The sequence below is a fragment of the Xenopus tropicalis genome, chromosome 4 (genome assembly GCF_000004195.4).
Source record: "Xenopus tropicalis strain Nigerian chromosome 4, UCB_Xtro_10.0, whole genome shotgun sequence".
Taxonomy (NCBI): domain Eukaryota; kingdom Metazoa; phylum Chordata; class Amphibia; order Anura; family Pipidae; genus Xenopus; species Xenopus tropicalis.
The window spans coordinates 151,315,114-151,333,971 of NC_030680.2; the positions used below are offsets into that span (position 1 = coordinate 151,315,114).

The window sequence follows — 18,858 nt, forward strand, 5'->3', positions numbered from 1 at the left end:
GAAATCCTCCCACAAACACTCACTTTGTTCCCAGTTGCACAAAGCGAATGAAGTGCGGAGCCAGGAGCAGAGCCGGGGGGGGGCAGATTGGGTTTCAGCCTCCTGATGAGCAACCGTATTGCTGTGTTTGGGCGGCAATTACCGCTGCTCCGTACAAACAACCCCCCCCCATCCCACGGGGACTCTAACATTAAATATGGAAATGAAGATTTTCTTGGTCTGCGGTAAATGGATCCCCAAAAATAGACATTTTTATTGCTCGGAACAGATGTTCAGCTGCGTGAAGTCGAACCCCTCCCCTCCTCATCCTTTCATTGCATTATTAGCATTAGATACTGTAAGCTGCCATCGTTTGCTCTAGCCCCACCCTCTGCCTGAGTGACACACTCCCTGCCCCTCCCCTACAAGCTATCGTTTGCTCTAGCCCCACCCACTGCCTGAGTGACACTCTCCTTGACCCTCCCCTACAAGCTGCCATCATTTTCTCTAGCCCCACCCACTGCCTGAGTGACACACTCCCTGCCCCTCCCCTACAAGCTGCCATCATTATGCTCTAGCCCCACCCACTGCCTGAGTGACACACTCCCTGCCCCTCCCCTACAAGCTGCCATCATTATGCTCTAGCCCCACCCACTGCCTGAGTGACACACTCCCTGCCCCTCCCCTACAAGTGACCCTGTAAGTTGGGCAACTTCCTCACAGCACCTACTGCCAAATACCTCACAGGGCCCACAATATTGGGCAAGTGGTTCTTCCTGTACCCACGGACCGAACCTGCAACTCTCAAGCTGAACTACAACTCCCAGAATGCTCAGCCCTCGCCCACGGGCAGGCTGGTACCCACGGGCAGGCCGGTACCCACAAGTCTCAGTACCTTGACACCGGCACCAAGTACAACCAGAGGGCCGGGCCCAGCAAAAAGCCCCAGAGGGAACATGTCTAACACTCAGCTGAGTGTGAGTATCGGGGCATTACTATGGGGCAAATCCATCACGTACCTTGGGAGAACAGGCAGTGCACTTGTCGAACGCCAGGCTCACTGGCAGCACATTATCAAACCTCGACAAAAAGCCTCGGATCTGCAATGGAAGAACAGGAAATGTTATAAGAAAAACCCAAATATCCCCACGAAAAGTTAAAAACACCAGAATACTAATATCTGGGGGGAAAGAAAACTCAGTGGAACCGCGGTGCCATCTTGTGTCTGAACAGTGTAACTGCACTATAGCAGCTGAGTGTGGGGCAGGAGGGATTGGGTCGGGGAAGCACTTATATAGGGTGGGAGTTGGAAGTGACCGGCACTTATATAGGGCAGGAGTAGGAAGTACCCAGTATGTATATAGGGTGGGAGTAGGAAGTGACCGGCACTTATATAGGGCAGGAGTAGGAAGTACCCAGTATGTATATAGGGTGGGAGTAGGAAGTACCCAGTATGTATATAGGGTGGGAGTAGGAAGTGACCGGCACTTATATAGGGCAGGAGTAGGAAGTACCCAGTATGTATATAGGGTGGGAGTAGGAAGTACCCAGTATGTATATAGGGTGGGAGTAGGAAGTGACCGGCACTTATATAGGGCAGGAGTAGGAAGTACCCAGTATGTATATAGGGTGGGAGTAGGAAGTACCCAGTATGTATATAGGGTGGGAGTAGGAAGTGCCCGCGCTTATATAGGGTGGGAGTAGGAAGTGCCCGCGCTTATATAGGGTGGGAGTTGGAAGTGACCGGCACTTATATAGGGCAGGAGTAGGAAGTACCCAGTATGTATATAGGGTGGGAGTAGGAAGTACCCAGTATGTATATAGGGTGGGAGTAGGAAGTGCCCGCGCTTATATAGGGTGGGAGTAGGAAGTGCCCGCGCTTATATAGGGTGGGAGTAGGAAGTACCCAGTATGTATATAGGGTGGGAGGAGGAAGTACCCAGTATGTATATAGGGTGGGAGTAGGAAGCGCCCGGCACTTATATAGGGTGGGAGTAGTAAGCGCCCGGTGCTTATATAGGGTGGGAGTAGGAAGTACCCGGCACTTATATAGGGTGGGAGTAGGAAGTACCCAGTACGTATATAGGGTGGGAGTAGGAAGTGCCCGCGCTTATATAGGGTGGGAGTAGGAAGCACCCAGTACGTATATAGGGTGGGAGTAGGAAGCGCCCGGCACTTATATAGGGTGGGAGTTGGAAGCGCCCGGTGCTTATATAGGGTGGGAGTAGGAAGCACCCGGTGCTTATATAGGGTGGGAGTTGGAAGCGCCCGGTGCTTATATAGGGTGGGGGTAGGAAGTACACAGTACGTATATAGGGTGGGGGTAGGAAGTACCCGGCACTTATATAGGGTGGGAGTAGGAAGCGCCCGGCACTTATATAGGGTGGGAGTAGGAAGCACCCGGCACTTATATAGGGTGGGAGTAGGAAGTACCCAGTACGTATATAGGGTGGGGGTAGGAAGTACCCAGTACGTATATAGGGTGGGGGTAGGAAGTACCCAGTACGTATATAGGGTGGGAGTAGGAAGCACCCGGCACGTATATAGGGTGGGAGTAGGAAGTACCCAGTACGTATATAGGGTGGGGGTAGGAAGTACCTAGTACATATATAGGGTGGGGGTAGGAAGTACCCAGTACGTATATAGGGTGGGAGTAGGAAGCAGTAAATACCTGATGGGGCACAAGCCCAAGGGAAGTTGGGGGCTCATTCATACGGTCGTCACTGCTGCTAGCGACTGCGTAACCTCTGCAATTAGATCAAAGGTGCCGACATTAATGAAGATTCCATCCTGAGGCCAATATGGCCGCCCCTATGTACAGAGGTACAAACGTTACCCTTCGGGGTGCTGGATAACGGACACCATGAGCTCCACAGCGAGGGCTCCGGCGATCATAGCCAGTCCCGGTCGGCTCACCGTGCACTGCTGGTCCAGAGTGCGGTCCCTAGTGGACTGAAACACACGGAGTCACTCGCGGCACAATGTGGCCCCTTGCTCTATAGCGCGGGAATAATGTGCCAATTAACCCCTTCCTGCTTGGAATAAATTTTGGGGCACGTACCCAGCTGCTCCCCCCCACGGGATACCACAGACTGACAGAAAGGGGTCTGGGCAGCTGGAGAGACAGGCTTTACCCTTACCCCTTGGGGGGCTACAGGGTGGGCTTATACATTACATGTGTCACTCTAGGGGCTGGGCACGGCTGGCAGCATCCCCCTGGGTGGGACTGGCATGTAGCACCATGAGCAATACCAGTCTGATCCAATGCAGTACCAATGGTAGGTGAGTGGCCCAGAGGGCAGGTAGGTGGCCGTGCCCTTTCCCCCCCGCCACATACATTGCCCACGCCTGGGGGGGGCACAAGGCATAACTGGCCCAACTCACCCCTTTACCCCCGCCACATACACTGCCCACGCCTGGGGGGGGGGGGGTCACAAGGCATAACTGGCCCAATTCACCCCTTTCCCCCCGCCACATACACTGCCCACGCCTGGGGGGGGGGGGGGGCACAAGGCATAACTGGCCCAATTCACCCCTTTCCCCCCGCCACATACACTGCCCACGCCTGGGGGTCACAAGGCATAACTGGCCCAATTCACCCCTTTCCCCCGCCACATACACTACCCACGCCTGGGGGTCACAAGGCATAACTGGCCCAATTCACCCCTTTCCCCCCGCCACATACACTGCCCACGCCTGGGGGGGGGCACAAGGCATAACTGGCCCAACTCACCCCTTTACCCCCGCCACATACACTACCCACGCCTGGGGGTCACAAGGCATAACTGGCCCAATTCACCCCTTTCCCCCCGCCACATACACTGCCCACGCCTGGGGGGGGGCACAAGGCATAACTGGCCCAATTCACCCCTTTCCCCCGCCACATACACTGCCCACGCCTGGGGGTCACAAGGCATAACTGGCCCAATTCACCCCTTTCCCCCGCCACATACACTACCCACGCCTGGGGGTCACAAGGCATAACTGGCCCAATTCACCCCTTTCCCCCCGCCACATACACTGCCCACGCCTGGGGGGGGGGGGGCACAAGGCATAACTGGCCCAACTAACCCCTTTCCCCCCGCCACATACACTGCCAACGCCTGGGGGGGCACAAGGCATAACTGGCCCAACTCACCCCTTTCCCCCCGCCACATACACTGCCCACGCCTGGGGGGGGGGGGGTCACAAGGCATAACTGGCCCAACTCACCCCTTTCCCCCCGCCACATACACTGCCCACGCCTGGGGGGGGGGGGGGGTCACAAGGCATAACTGGCCCAATTCACCCCTTTCCCCCCGCCACATACACTGCCCACGCCTGGGGGGGGGGGGGCACAAGGCATAACTGGCCCAACTAACCCCTTTCCCCCCGCCACATACACTGCCAACGCCTGGGGGGGCACAAGGCATAACTGGCCCAACTCACCCCTTTCCCCCCGCCACATACACTGCCAACGCCTGGGGGGGCACAAGGCATAACTGGCCCAACTCACCCCTTTCCCCCCGCCACATACACTGCCAACGCCTGGGGGGGCACAAGGCATAACTGGCCCAATTCACCCCTTTCCCCCCGCCACATACACTGCCCACGCCTGGGGGGGGGGGGGGGCACAAGGCATAACTGGCCCAACTCACCCCTTTCCCCCCGCCACATACACTGCCAACGCCTGGGGGGGCACAAGGCATAACTGGCCCAATTCACCCCTTTCCCCCCGCCACATACACTGCCCACGCCTGGGGGGGGGGGGGGTCACAAGGCATAACTGGCCCAACTCACCCCTTTCCCCCCGCCACATACACTGCCCACGCCTGGGGGGCACAAGGCATAACTGGCCCAACTCACATCTCCTGGTGCCACCACGTCGTTACAGAAATAGCAGCCAAGCCGGTGCCCAGGGATGTTGGAGAAAAGGGAGGAGCCCAGAAGATCGGAGGAGTTGGCACCGTCTGCCCACGACTCAGCCGCGCCCGCCTTCCTTGGCATCTTCAGGCCGTGCCTCATCACTACGAACGTGTCAAAGCCCAGCGCCGCGTTAATGACCAACTGCAAAGGCCAAATACACAGGGTTTGAGGGTAGAACAGAGAGAACTGCCCCTGCTTGGGGGCAATAGAACGTTACAATGTGCAACAATAGTATCAGGATGTGGCCCTCCAGCTGTCACAGGCACCCCCCCCCCACACACCTGGGGCTTTGGCCTTGTTATCTTGCCAGGGGGCCCCCCCTCTTCTCTTGCAAGGAGATGAAAACTAGAGGGGCGGGGTTTGTGTGAGAGTCAGACTGGACCAGACTAAAGGGAAAATAAAGCCAATAACGTTTGAGTCACATGGCAGCACCACAATATACAGAACCACATGAGAGAACTGTCTCTTATTAACCCCCCCCCCCCACCTCCACAGGCGCTGAGTGACTAACACTTCCCAAAACCCCCTCTGAATCCCACTGATGTGTCACCCACGGGGGGAAATAACTCCGGGGGGGGGGGGGTTGTAACAAAATAAATGTGCAAGAGAAGCAGAAATTCTGTAAATTCAGACTTGTGTGCACTCCCCCCCCAGGCAAAGGATTCTGGGTAAATGTATAACTCAGCCTGCAGCCTTGTGCCTTTATATGGGGGGCACAGAACCCCTCAGTGACTGCTAATATCCTTATCATTTACAGTAGGGGGTACATTATCCCTTATAATACATGAGTGATACTCAGAGTTCCCTGTATAACTCAGCCTGCAGCCTTGTGCCTTTATATGGGGGGCACAGAACCCCTCAGTGACTGCTAATATCCTTATCATTTACAGTAGGGGGTACATTATCCCTTATAATACATGAGTGATACTCAGAGTTCCCTGTATAACTCAGCCTGCAGCCTTGTGCCTTTATATGGGGGGCACAGAACCCCTCAGTGACTGCTAATATCCTTATCATTTACAGTAGGGGGTACATTATCCCTTATAATACATGAGTGATACTCAGAGTTCCCTGTATAACTCAGCCTGCAGCCTTGTGCCTTTATATGGGCACAGAACCCCTCAGTGACTGCTAATATCCTTATCATTTACAGTAGGGGGTACATTATCCCTTATAATACATGAGTGATACTCAGAGTTCCCTGTATAACTCAGCCTGCAGCCTTGTGCCTTTATATGGGGGGCACAGAACCCCTCAGTGACTGCTAATATCCTTATCATTTACAGTAGGGGTCCAGTCAGTGCGTTGGGCAGATGGGGCTCTGGTTCACTGACCACAAACCCCCTATGTTCTCAGCTTATAAGCAGCTCCGAGCCCCCAGGGCAGTTGGTACCTTTTGCTGACTGGCAGCAATGACCGTAGGGAGCCAGCGACTCTCCCGCGTGTCCATCAGCAGAAACACAACATCGTGTTGGCCAATCAGAGCTTCCAGCTTCTCTACGTCCCTCTGGGCCTGCTGCACGGTCTCCTGGGAGAAATGGACCGGATGCCCCGGCATGGGGATGCTCAGGTTAAATCCTCTGGCATTCTGGGAAGGAACAAATGTGAAAGGGTTAAAGGAAGGAGAACGAGAACCACAAATTCTATTCTGTGTCCAACGAGAACCCAACGAACTCAGCCCAATAGGAACACTGATATCTCCTCCTATAGAGCCCCCCCCCCCCTCAGCCCACGAGCAGCGAGTTCTGGCGTCTCTCTGGGAAGGGAAACTGCCATTATTATTATTTGTATCTCCCACCTACTCTCTGCTACTATCCCCCACTGCTACTATAGGCACCATCTCTCCCTTCTATACCTGCTATCCCCCAGCCCCAGTCCCTTCCCAGAGGCTATTATCCCCCCACTGCTACTATAGGCACCATCTCTCCCTACTATACCTGCTATCCCACAGCCCCAGTCCCTTCCCAGAGGCTATTATTCCCCACTGCTACTATAGGCACCATCTCTCCCTACTATACCTGCTATCCCACAGCCCCAGTCCCTTCCCAGAGGCTATTATTCCCCACTGCTACTATAGGCACCATCTCTCCCTACTATACCTACTATCCCACAGCCCCAGTCCCTTCCCAGAGGCTATTATCCCCCCACTGCTACTATAGGCACCATCTCTCCCTACTATACCTGCTATCCCACAGCCCCAGTCCCTTCCCAGAGGCTATTACCCCCCCTACTATAGGCACCATCTCTCCCTACTATACCTGCTATCCCACAGCCCCAGTCCCTTCCCAGAGGCTATTATCCCCCCACTGCTACTATAGGCACCATCTCTCCCTACTATACCTGCTATCCCACAGCCCCAGTCCCTTCCCAGAGGCTATTACCCCCCTACTATAGGCACCATCTCTCCCTACTATACCTGCTATCCCACAGCCCCAGTCCCTTCCCAGAGGCTATTATCCCCCCACTGCTACTATAGGCACCATCTCTCCCTACTATACCTGCTATCCCACAGCCCCAGTCCCTTCCCAGAGGCTATTACCCCCCCTACTATAGGCACCATCTCTCCCTACTATACCTGTTATCCCACAGCCCCAGTCCCTTCCCAGAGGCTATTATCCCCCACTGCTACTATAGGCACCATCTCTCCCTACTATACCTGCTATCCCACAGCCCCAGTCCCTTCCCAGAGGCTATTATCCCCCCACTGCTACTATAGGCACCATCTCTCCCTACTATACCTGTTATCCCACAGCCCCAGTCCCTTCCCAGAGGCTATTATCCCCCACTGCTACTATAGGCACCATCTCTCCCTACTATACCTGTTATCCCACAGCCCCAGTCCCTTCCCAGAGGCTATTATCCCCCCACTGCTACTATAGGCCACCATCTCTCCCTACTATACCTGTTATCCCACAGCCCCAGTCCCTTCCCAGAGGCTATTATCCCCCCACTGCTACTATAGGCACCATCTCTCCCTACTATACCTGTTATCCCACAGCCCCAGTCCCTTCCCAGAGGCTATTATCCCCCCACTGCTACTATAGGCACCATCTCTCCCTACTATACCTGCTATCCCACAGCCCCAGTCCCTTCCCAGAGGCTATTATCCCCCACTGCTACTATAGGCACCATCTCTCCCTACTATACCTGCTATCCCACAGCCCCAGTCCCTTCCCAGAGGCTATTATCCCCCCACTGCTACTATAGGCACCATCTCTCCCTACTATACCTGCTATCCCACAGCCCCAGTCCCTTCCCAGAGGCTATTATCCCCCCACTGCTACTATAGGCACCATCTCTCCCTACTATACCTGCTATCCCACAGCCCCAGTCCCTTCCCAGAGGCTATTATCCCCCCACTGCTACTATAGGCACCATCTCTCCCTACTATACCTACTATCCCACAGCCCCAGTCCCTTCCCAGAGGCTATTATCCCCCCACTGCTACTATAGGCACCATCTCTCCCTACTATACCTGCTATCCCACAGCCCCAGTCCCTTCCCAGAGGCTATTATCCCCCCACTGCTACTATAGGCACCATCTCTCCCTACTATACCTGCTATCCCACAGCCCCAGTCCCTTCCCAGAGGCTATTATCCCCCCACTGCTACTATAGGCACCATCTCTCCCTACTATACCTGCTATCCCACAGCCCCAGTCCCTTCCCAGAGGCTATTATCCCCACTGCTACTATAGGCACCATCTCTCCCTACTATACCTGCTATCCCACAGCCCCAGTCCCTTCCCAGAGGCTATTATCCCCCCACTGTTACTATAGGCACCATCTCTCCCTACTATACCTGCTATCCCACAGCCCCAGTCCCTTCCCAGAGGCTATTATCCCCCCACTGCTACTATAGGCACCATCTCTCCCTACTATACCTGCTATCCCACAGCCCCAGTCCCTTCCCAGAGGCTATTATCCCCCCACTGCTACTATAGGCACCATCTCTCCCTACTATACCTGCTATCCCACAGCCCCAGTCCCTTCCCAGAGGCTATTATCCCCCCACTGCTACTATAGGCACCATCTCTCCCTACTATACCTGCTATCCCACAGCCCCAGTCCCTTCCCAGAGGCTATTATCCCCCCACTGCTACTATAGGCACCATCTCTCCCTACTATACCTGCTATCCCACAGCCACAGACTATAATTACCCCCCATACTGTTTACCAGGCATGGGACAGCTATACATTAAGGATTATATTACAGGACGTATCTATACCTTCCATGCCAGTTCTGGGGGGCACTATGGCAGTGATGCCAGTTATAACCCTAAAGACACCTCTGTAGATGGCAGTGCCCTTATACCTGCTAATGACATGAAAGACAAGTAATTAGCAGTAAGTGGGGGGGGGGGCTGCCCTGGGACTGGAGCTGATTAACAGAACTCGTTATTCTATTCTGTCTCATCAAAGGTTCATTCCATCTGATCAAACTTCATTTCTGCCTCCTGATGTGGTGAATGATTGGCACATGGATAATTAAAGGGATCCCATTATGCATGTGGGGGGGGGGGGCCCTCAGGGGGCTTAATTGGAATATGGAAAAGGCCAATCCTCTCCTTTAATTTCCCCTGATCGTTAGAGTCAATCTAATAACAGGCAGAGAGAGGGGCACAGGCAAGGGAGCAGTGATTGTGCTGATAGGGGGGCTGGGGGCAGATTTTTGGGGGTTCCCATAAAGAGATGTACTGCTCTGCCCCCCAGGAGTCAGCCTCAGCCTCAGCCGTTGGTATGTAAGTGGGGGCAGAAAGAGACACATTCACTCTATAGTTACCCCTGGATAGGCCACATACAGGGCACTCACCACGCCAGGGAATATCTTCTCCAGCTTTGCCGCTGCCACCTCAGCTTTGGGGTTGCCCCCGCCCAGGCAGTCGGAGAAGTCATAGAGGGGCTGCCGCACAGGGTTAGAGTAGGAGATCTTGGCGTTGTCCACGAAGGTTATGTGTCTGACTCCCCAGCCCTGGGGCAGAAACAAAGGTATTAGTGCCCGACTCCCCGCGCCATGAGAGCCTTGGGCAGAGCCAACCGACAATTCTGGCCCCTCTGGTACCTCATAATTTTTGGGTGACACAGAGAAAGGCCACTCAGCAGATGAAGTTTATTAGCCACTGGGCAACCTATATTCTGTGGGCCAATGCCACATTCTGCCCTCCAATACCTGTACACACACAGGGGCCACAGGTAAATGAGGTGCCTGGATTTGTTCTCTGTGGGAGGATCATGGGTGTGACTTTGAGTTAAAGGGGGCATGGCTAAAGGGCCCAGCAACAAGGGGGCTCAGGTGACCAGTAGGCTAATAATTGGGGCACTCGAGTGGGGGAACCCCATTAACTCAAAAGTCTGGGCCCCATGATTATGGATATTGGGGTACAATCGGAACCCTAAGATGGCAGTCACTCCTTTATGATTAGAATACATACACCGCTAATAGATAACTGCGTGGGTTTCAGGACCCTCCAGGGGGTGAGAACCCACCATTAGTGCCCGCGCCACATTGCAGCCCAGCGTGCCAGCCCCCAGCAGCAAACACTTGGTGTGAATCACTTTATCCAAGTCCAGAGTTGGGACGAGTCTCCAGCGCATCAGCTTCAGGTTCAGGTCAACGGAGGATTCGGCCAACCTGCGGGCAAAGGGCGGGGCTTAGTTTGGCGCCAACAGTCACTGCCCATTCTCCTTAGCACTCGCTCTCCATCATGTGTCCCACTCCCTCTGCATATCTTACCCCGTCACTGTCTCTACTTCCTGTGCATGGGGGAGTGTATTTCCTGGTACCCATGTGACTGTCACTACTTCCTGTGCATGGGGGAGTGTATTTCCTGGTACCCATGTGACTGTCACTACTTCCTCTACAAGGGGGAGTGTATTTCCTGGTACCCATGTGACTGTCTCTACTTCCTTTGCACGGGGGAGTGTATTTCCTGATACTCCATCACTTCCCCTTGTCTGGGGCCCCTTGCTGCCCCCTGACTAAACTGTTGGGTTAAGTTTACCTTTTTGGATCCATACATTCACTGAGATTCACCATCCTGGGGCCCATTTGCCCTTTCTGGTTCTTCTCCCATCCAACTGCTTTTGGGAGCTCTGTTAATAAATGAGACAGAAAATGACAGAATGTTCCGGCAGCCCCTCATCTGATCTGTGAGTATCTGCACCGATAACCCGGGGGGGGGGGTTCGGGCTGCCATACTGCTCTAGACCATAGAATGTAGGGGTACAAAGGTGGGCAAGGGGGTTACCCTGATTGGCTGGCATCTCTGGGAGTTGAATGTGGAAGATGAGGCTGTGGGTGACATCTCGTTCCCCCTGGAGGGTCCGGTCCCGAAAGCACAGAACCTCAGCTTCCCGCACGCGGCTTCCCCTGCAAGAGAAACATGGAGTCGGGTTATTAACCCAGCAAGGGCCCCTGATCCAATAGATGCACATTAATTGCTCCCTGGGGGGTTAACTGGAGAGATATTTTGGTTTAATTACTCTAATCAGGGCAGGTGTATAATCATCCTGGGGGCTTAACTGCCTCCTATCTATTTATGTCTGGCAAATGAACCCACGCAGTGCTGTCACTGAACTACAACTCCCATCAGCCTTAGCCAGGGAGGGGATACCTGGGACCTGCCAACAGTACAGGGTTATTAATATACAAGTAGGACCGGCCAATATATAACAACTTATGGGCTGCAGTTTATTTTGCCCTGTGCTGCCAACTACCACCACTTGGGGGCAGCAGAACCCTGGGCAGTCAGATCTGTAACCGGAATTTCAGCTGAGCCAGATACAGAGTTGCCTGCCCTGTGGCACCAATATCCCCAAGGGCCCGGGGCACAGGGTTATAGAGCCCCAAGGGCCCAGGTAACAAGGGTCAGATACATACAGTAAAGGTTGCACTCGGTATAAATATCAGTACTGACCAATGATACGCCGCCAGGACCAGGAGATTGCGCAGGGGCCACCCCGGGTACTGGGGTAAAGTGCAGGGGTCACAGAACCCCAATGTCACCTGCAAATCACAAAGAATATTAGTGCCGGGGCACAACTGTATCACATGTGAGCGAGTGGGGCAAGTGAGCAAGGGGGGGCAAGTGAGGAAGGGCAAGGGAGGAAGGAAGGGCGCAAGTGAGCGAGGGGGGGGCGCAAGTGAGCGAGGGGGGGGCGCAAGTGAGCGAGGGGGGGGCGCAAGTGAGCGAGGGGGGGGCGCAAGTGAGCGAGGGGGGGGCGCAAGTGAGCGAGGGGAAATAATTAAACACTGAGCAGCAGACTCACTTTGTCTCCATCCTTATAGAAGTCGGGGAACGCACGGAGCGGGGCCACAGCACAGGAAGTCTCAGTGTATTTCACCAGGAAATAAGGTGGGGGGGTCCCTTCCTTCTGCCATAACTCATCATAAGATCTCTGGAGCGCCCCCACCTGCAGGAAATGGAGATTGTGAGGTTAAGTGCCACATACAGTATATATATGTGCCAGCACAGGCTGCAGCGGAACCTCCCACTTACTGCAATGGAACAGAACCACGACCCAGAAAGGCGACTCAATACATTCACATACAGAGGGAGGGGCTAGTTACTCCCAGCCACTCCCCCAAGGAAGGCACCGGTCCCAGTGACTCCCCCCCCCCAGGGAAGGCGCCGGTCCCATTAACTCCCCCCCCCCCAGGGAAGGCGCCGGTCCCATTAACTCCCCCCCCCCAGGGAAGGCGCCGGTCCCAGTGACTCCTCCCCCCCCCCCCCCCAGGGAAGGCGCCGGTCCCATTAACTCCCCCCCCCCCCCCAGGGAAGGCGCCGGTCCCAGTGACCCCCCCCCCCCAGGGAAGGCGCCGGTCCCAGTGACCCCCCCAAGGAAGGCGCCGGTCCCAGTGACTCCTCCCCCCCCAAGGAAGGCGCCGGTCCCAGTGACTCCCCCTCCCAGGGAAGGTGCCGGTCCCAGTGACCATTACACAGTCTGTCCCACGCAGTGGGAGGAGCCACTTACCTGAAGCTCAGAGAAACGTTGGGCAAGTGAAGCCGGGGGCTGTAGGAGACGGACCCCCTCCTGAAGGCACAGGGCAGGGAAACAAAACCAGTAGTAGAAGCGGTATTTCTTTAAATCCTACAGGAACAGAAAAACAAGAATTTCAGATTCTGAGAAAATCGGGGGGGGGGGGGCGGCTTGTGGTAGATGTACTGGGGTAAGTAATGGGGGGTGGCAGATGTGTCTTTATTCCACACTTGCCATTGGCTAAGAAGTAATTACAGGGGCCCCTCTGGCACCGCCCCCGATCTGGTGGTGTGAGAGTTAAAAGTCTCACTATGGAAATCGCTCCTTTTTATATAAAAATAAGGAGCATTTGGCGCAGACACGGCTCCGCCCCCAGTAACCTTTGTGCCCAAACCACTCTCCTTATTACCCCGTGCATCTTAAGTGCCCATTAGGCAAATGTGCCGCTCGCTCATTACTGCCCCCGGCTGCCCCCACAGCAACATCTGCACATTGTTCCAAAGTCATCCGGCAGTCCCTGACCTCTCCTGAGCCGGCGCCAGCGCCCCAGGGAGCCCGCAGGCCCGGCGCCAGCGCCCCAGGGAGCCCCACAGGCCCGGCGCCAGCGCCCCAGGGAGCCCCACAGGCCCGGCGCCAGCGCCCCAGGGAGCCCCACAGGCCCGGCGCCAGCGCCCCAGGGAGCCCCACAGGCCCGGCGCCAGCGCCCCAGGGAGCCCCACAGGCCCGGCGCCAGCACCCCAGGGAGCCCCACAGGCCCGGCGCCAGCACCCCAGGGAGCCCCACAGGCCCGGCGCCAGCACCCCAGGGAGCCCCACAGGCCCGGCGCCAGCACCCCAGGGAGCCCCACAGGCCCGGCGCCAGCACCCCAGGGAGCCCCACAGGCCCGGCGCCAGCTCCCCAGGGAGCCCACAGGCCTGGCGCCAGCACCCCAGGGAGCCCACAGGCCCGGCGCCAGCACCCCAGGGAGCCCCACAGGCCCGGCGCCAGCACCCCAGGGAGCCCCACAGGCCCGGCGCCAGCACCCCAGGGAGCCCACAGGCCCGGCGCCAGCACCCCAGGGAGCCCACAGGCCCGGCGCCAGCACCCCTGGGGAGGGGGGGGGGGGCATTTTTGCACCAATTAAGTAACAGGCCCAGACTCTCCTTCCGTCTCACACACTGACTAAACCTAGGGTCGGATCAGTACCAGAGACACATGAGACTGGGGAAGAGGGGGGAAGTAGTTATTCAGGATTGGATCAGAACCAAAGACAATGTGACGCAATAACAGACCAGAACCTGCAAGTGTTTGGCCCAAAGGGAAACTACCACAGTTTCTTACACCTTGAAACCCCCAAGGGGCACAGAGAACATGGCACAAGGGGCAGTGCAATGAGGGTACAGCTGGGCGGGGCTCACAGCGCAGCATCTGGCGCAACCAATGGCTTGTGAAACAGCGACTTACTGAGAATGTGAGGAGGTGGAACTTAGTCAGATGCGTCGGATCCTCAATGGCAGCTCCCGACTGAATCGCCTCCCAAATCTGCAGAACAATAAGGCACCCCGACTGTCAGATTTAGGGAGAGACACCCCCAACATAAAAAACGTCAGTGGCCTCACATCAGCTCAGAGAGAGGCATTACCTGACTGAGACCCTCCCTTGGAGCTGGTGTAGCTAAGGATGATGGGAAGTGTATTACCCATAGTACACCGGGTTGCTAATTGCTGGCTGGAATGGTGCCTGTATAAGGGCAGGGTGACCTCTGTATTTAGGGGTTCTAAATATTGGGGTACTTGAGAAAGACGGGCACAGGGGCAGAGCTTGTAATGTATAATAATGGGGTTCAGGGTCCCTAGGGGGCAAATATGAAGCCTATGGGTACAGTAGTGTGGCAGCCGTAGGGGCACCAGGGGGCGCTCAGGAGCCTGTAATATTGAGATCTGCTTGCCCCCCACTAAATGAAAGTACTAGACAAATGTGAGGGTTCCAATAATGGGGAGAAGGAAGCAGCTTCTTTGGGGTGCCAGTGTCTTCGCTCCTTGCAGAAACATTATCGGGGGGGGTGAGGAATTACAACCTCTGTTATAGTAATAAATGCCCAGCAAGGCTGCCAGGGGTTGATGGGTAATGTAGTTCTGCAGCAAATCTTTGGCACACTACTGGCTTCTAGGTGTTTAAAGTAGGGATGCACTGGATCAGAACCCTTAAAATCATGTGACTTTACATCACATGATTACAGTGATACTGACACATACAAAAATAATTTTCAAATGATTAATGTGCATTAATAGTTCCCTATGGCCGCTGAGTGCAACACGCCTGCCCCTTTATATATCAACAACTGGATCCCACACATCACATGCTTGTCAGATGCTTTCACCTCATTGGCTGCTCGATCCAAAAGCGCCTTCTTATCGCACGATTTGAATGACTCCAGAGTGTTGGTGTTGTACAGCGAGCCGAGCGCCGGGCAGCAGCGGGCAGGGGTGGGGGTATTACTGCCAATGACAAATAATGTACTTGTTAATCCACTGTACAAAGTGCCATAGTTTTATAGTATCTCTCTGTACAGGCTATGAGCAAACTTAGGGGCTGTTCCTGCTGAATTGTGCTTAGTACAGGGGAATCCCTATGTGCCATAATTTTATGGTTTCTCTCTGTACAGGCTATGAACAAACTTAGGGGGCTGTTCCTGCTGAATTGTGCTTAGTACAGGGAAATCCCTATGTGCCATAGTTTTATGGTATCTCTCTGTACAGGCTATGGGCAAACTTAGGGGGCTGTTCCTGCTGAATTGTGCTTAGTACAGGGGAATCCCTATGTGCCATAGTTTTATGGTATCTCTCTGTACAGGCTATGGGCAAACTTAGGGGGCTGTTCCTGCTGAATTGTGCTTAGTACAGGGGAATCCCTATGTGCCATAGTTTTATGGTATCTCTCTGTACAGACTATGAGCAAACTTAGGGGGCTGTTCCTGCTGAATTGTGCTTAGTACAGGGGAATCCCTATGTGCCATAGTTTTATGGTATCTCTCTGTACAGGCTATGGGCAAACTTAGGGGGCTGTTCCTGCTGAATTGTGCTTAGTACTGGGGAATCCCTCTGGTATCTCTCGCCTCTGACTTTTGCTGGGTAATGGGAACAGATGCATTCTGGGACAGACAGTGCCCCCTGTGCCGCAGGCCATCAGACAGACATTTACTTACACATCGAAGGCGCTGAATTCCAGAGTGAGACGGGTTGGGAGTCCGGCTGGATCCCCTGCAGACAAAAGACAATCAGGTTGCACAGGGTGAGAGTCGTTACACACAGGGAAAATACAGGGAGACACAGAAATGTATTTGCACCCAAATACTCACCCAATAAATCCCACCACACATCTGTGCATATCTGTAGCTTTCTCCAATCCTAACGGGTTACAATCACTACTTACTGCCCTGGCACTGCCCAAGCATGTCACCCCTCAGAGAGGGAAACATATATATATATATATTGGGGGGTTGTATCAGGAGTCAGAACCAGCAGTGCAGGGAAGGGAAAGGGACAGACACAGTGACAGTTACACATAACTATAAACCCAGTGAGAATGAGGAATGAATGGGTATTGGGGAGTTGTATCAGGAGTCAGAACCAGCAGTGCAGGGAAGGGAAAGGGACAGACACAGTGACAGTTACACATAACTATAAACCCAGTGAGAATGAGGAATGAATGGATATTGGGGAGTTGTATCAGGAGTCAGAACCAGCAGTGCAGGGAAGGGAAAGGGACAGACACAGTGACAGTTACACATAACTATAAACCCAGTGAGAATGAGGAATGAATGGGTATTGGGGAGTTGTATCAGGAGTCAGAACCAGCAGTGCAGGGAAGGGAAAGGGACAGACACAGTGACAGTTACACATAACTATAAACCCAGTGAGAATGAGGAATGAATGGATATTGGGGAGTTGTATCAGGAGTCAGAACCAGCAGTGCAGGGAAGGGAAAGGGACAGACACAGTGACAGTTACACATAACTATAAACCCAGTGAGAATGAGGAATGAATGGATATTGGGGAGTTGTATCAGGAGTCAGAACCAGCAGTGCAGGGAAGGGACAGACACAGTGACAGTTACACATAACTATAAACCCAGTGAGAATGAGGAATGAATGGATATTGGGGAGTTGTATCAGGAGTCAGAACCAGCAGTGCAGGGAAGGGAAAGGGACAGGCACAATGTGGATATTAGTTGCTTATAATTAGATTTACTTTCATTATAGAAAGTCCAGCAGGAGCGGCAGAGGGAGGTCCCTGCCCAATGATATAAGGCACCGCCCCCCCCCCCCCCATACTCACACTCACCATTATAATAATGTCCCTTTATTTCCTTGGGGGTCTCGTCCAGTCTGTACTCGTTGAGTTTCTTCTGAGTCAGTTGGTGCCAGAAGCCGGCATCCAGGGCGCTGGTGAACGGCACAAACTGTAACTTGGCATCGTCGGCAGCGAGGAGATCACTGGGGGGGTCGGTCCCAGACGCCATGGTGCCCGGGGGGCTCGGCTGCAGGGAAAGGACAGAAGAAATCTCATATTAAGGTGCAGAGATGAACTGGTTCCACCGAGAGCTGCCAACCCCCCTGACTGGCAGATACATCAGGGTCCCCACCAACCCTACAACTCCCAGCCTCCCCACCAACCCTACAACTCCCAGCCTCCCCCACCAACCCTACAACTCCCAGCCTCCCCCACCAACCCTACAACTCCCAGCCTCCCCCACCAACCCTACAACTCCCAGCCTCCCCACCAACCCTACAACTCCCAGCCTCCCCCACCAACCCTACAACTCCCAGCCTCCCCCACCAACCCTACAACTCCCAGCCTCCCCCACCAACCCTACAACTCCCAGCCTCCCCCACCAACCCTACAACTCCCAGCCTCCCCCACCAACCCTACAACTCCCAGCCTCCCCCACCAACCCTACAACTCCCAGCCTCCCCCACCAACCCTACAACTCCCAGCCTCCCCATTAACCCTACAACTCCCAGCCTCCCCACAACTCCCAGCCTCCCCACCAACCCTACAACTCCCAGCCTCCCCACAACTCCCAGCCTCCCCACAACTCCCAGCCTCCCCACAACTCCCAGCCTCCCCACCAACCCTACAACTCCCAGCCTCCCCATCAACCCTACAACTCCCAGCCTTCCCCATTAACCCTACAACTCCCAGCCTCCCCACCAACCCTACAACTCCCAGCCTCCCCATTAACCCTACAACTCCCAGTATCCCTATTAAAACAAGTTTGGCAAATCGAAAGCTCCGATGCCCCAGAAGCAGGAAGGGAGGGTAAATAGCAGCAGGGAATGGGATGCAACAACCCCCACAAGTACATGGAAAGAGTTAATATCCTCAGCAGCAGAGACATATAAGTGCCCCGATACCGGGGAGGGCTGCGTTAGATGCCCCAGTGCGGGGCAGGAAGGTCCCACTCACTGTTGCTCTGCAGATCCAGCTGCTCCTTCTCTGCTCTCAGCAGCTTCCGGGTTAGTCACATGGGCAGGGAGTCACCTGACAGTGGGCACTGGGCGGGGACAGACATCATCGCGTTTGAACTTTCTATTTGTAGTGTGTCAGGCAGGGTTTCCCGCCAGATTGGGCTAATAGTTTGCAGCCCAGAAGGGTTTCCAAAGTACAAACCCGCCAAGGTACAAATTTGGGTTCGTTTTTGGCGCCTTGGCGGGTTTGTAGTTTGGAAACTAGCCAAAGTGTTTTCCCCCTGACATGTCTGTCCCAGTGCATGCTGGGTAATGTAGTTTGTATCTTTACTATTGGCCTACAGCTAGGCTGACTATAAAACTACAATACCCAGAATGCAATTATAGACAGCAGCTCCCTTTTCTATTCCTCTGCTGAATCTGAGGCATCAAAACTACAATAACCTGCAGGGACTGGGCCCAGAGAGCAGGGAAACAGCCATCCCAGTAACTGGGCCCAGAGAGCAGGGAAACAGCCATCCCAGTAACTGGGCCCAGAGAGCAGGG

The 18,858-nt window shown here is 54.6% G+C and overlaps 1 protein-coding gene across 1 annotated transcript in view; it reads right to left on the reverse strand.

Moving 5' to 3' along the window:
• atg7 (autophagy related 7) overlaps window positions 1-18,349 on the reverse strand; it is a 39,697-nt gene extending 21,348 nt beyond the window's left edge. The window contains 17 exon segments of the mRNA NM_001129922.1: window positions 999-1,079; window positions 2,651-2,726; window positions 2,816-2,931; window positions 4,825-5,025; window positions 6,278-6,472; window positions 9,697-9,855; window positions 10,371-10,515; window positions 10,886-10,976; window positions 11,132-11,253; window positions 11,801-11,889; window positions 12,153-12,296; window positions 12,858-12,974; window positions 14,307-14,384; window positions 15,223-15,340; window positions 16,048-16,102; window positions 17,186-17,381; window positions 18,311-18,349. Of these exon segments, the coding sequence (NP_001123394.1) occupies window positions 999-1,079; window positions 2,651-2,726; window positions 2,816-2,931; window positions 4,825-5,025; window positions 6,278-6,472; window positions 9,697-9,855; window positions 10,371-10,515; window positions 10,886-10,976; window positions 11,132-11,253; window positions 11,801-11,889; window positions 12,153-12,296; window positions 12,858-12,974; window positions 14,307-14,384; window positions 15,223-15,340; window positions 16,048-16,102; window positions 17,186-17,363 (1,965 nt within the window). The 5' untranslated portion in view covers window positions 17,364-17,381; window positions 18,311-18,349.
• Between the last annotated feature and the right edge of the window lie 509 nt (window positions 18,350-18,858).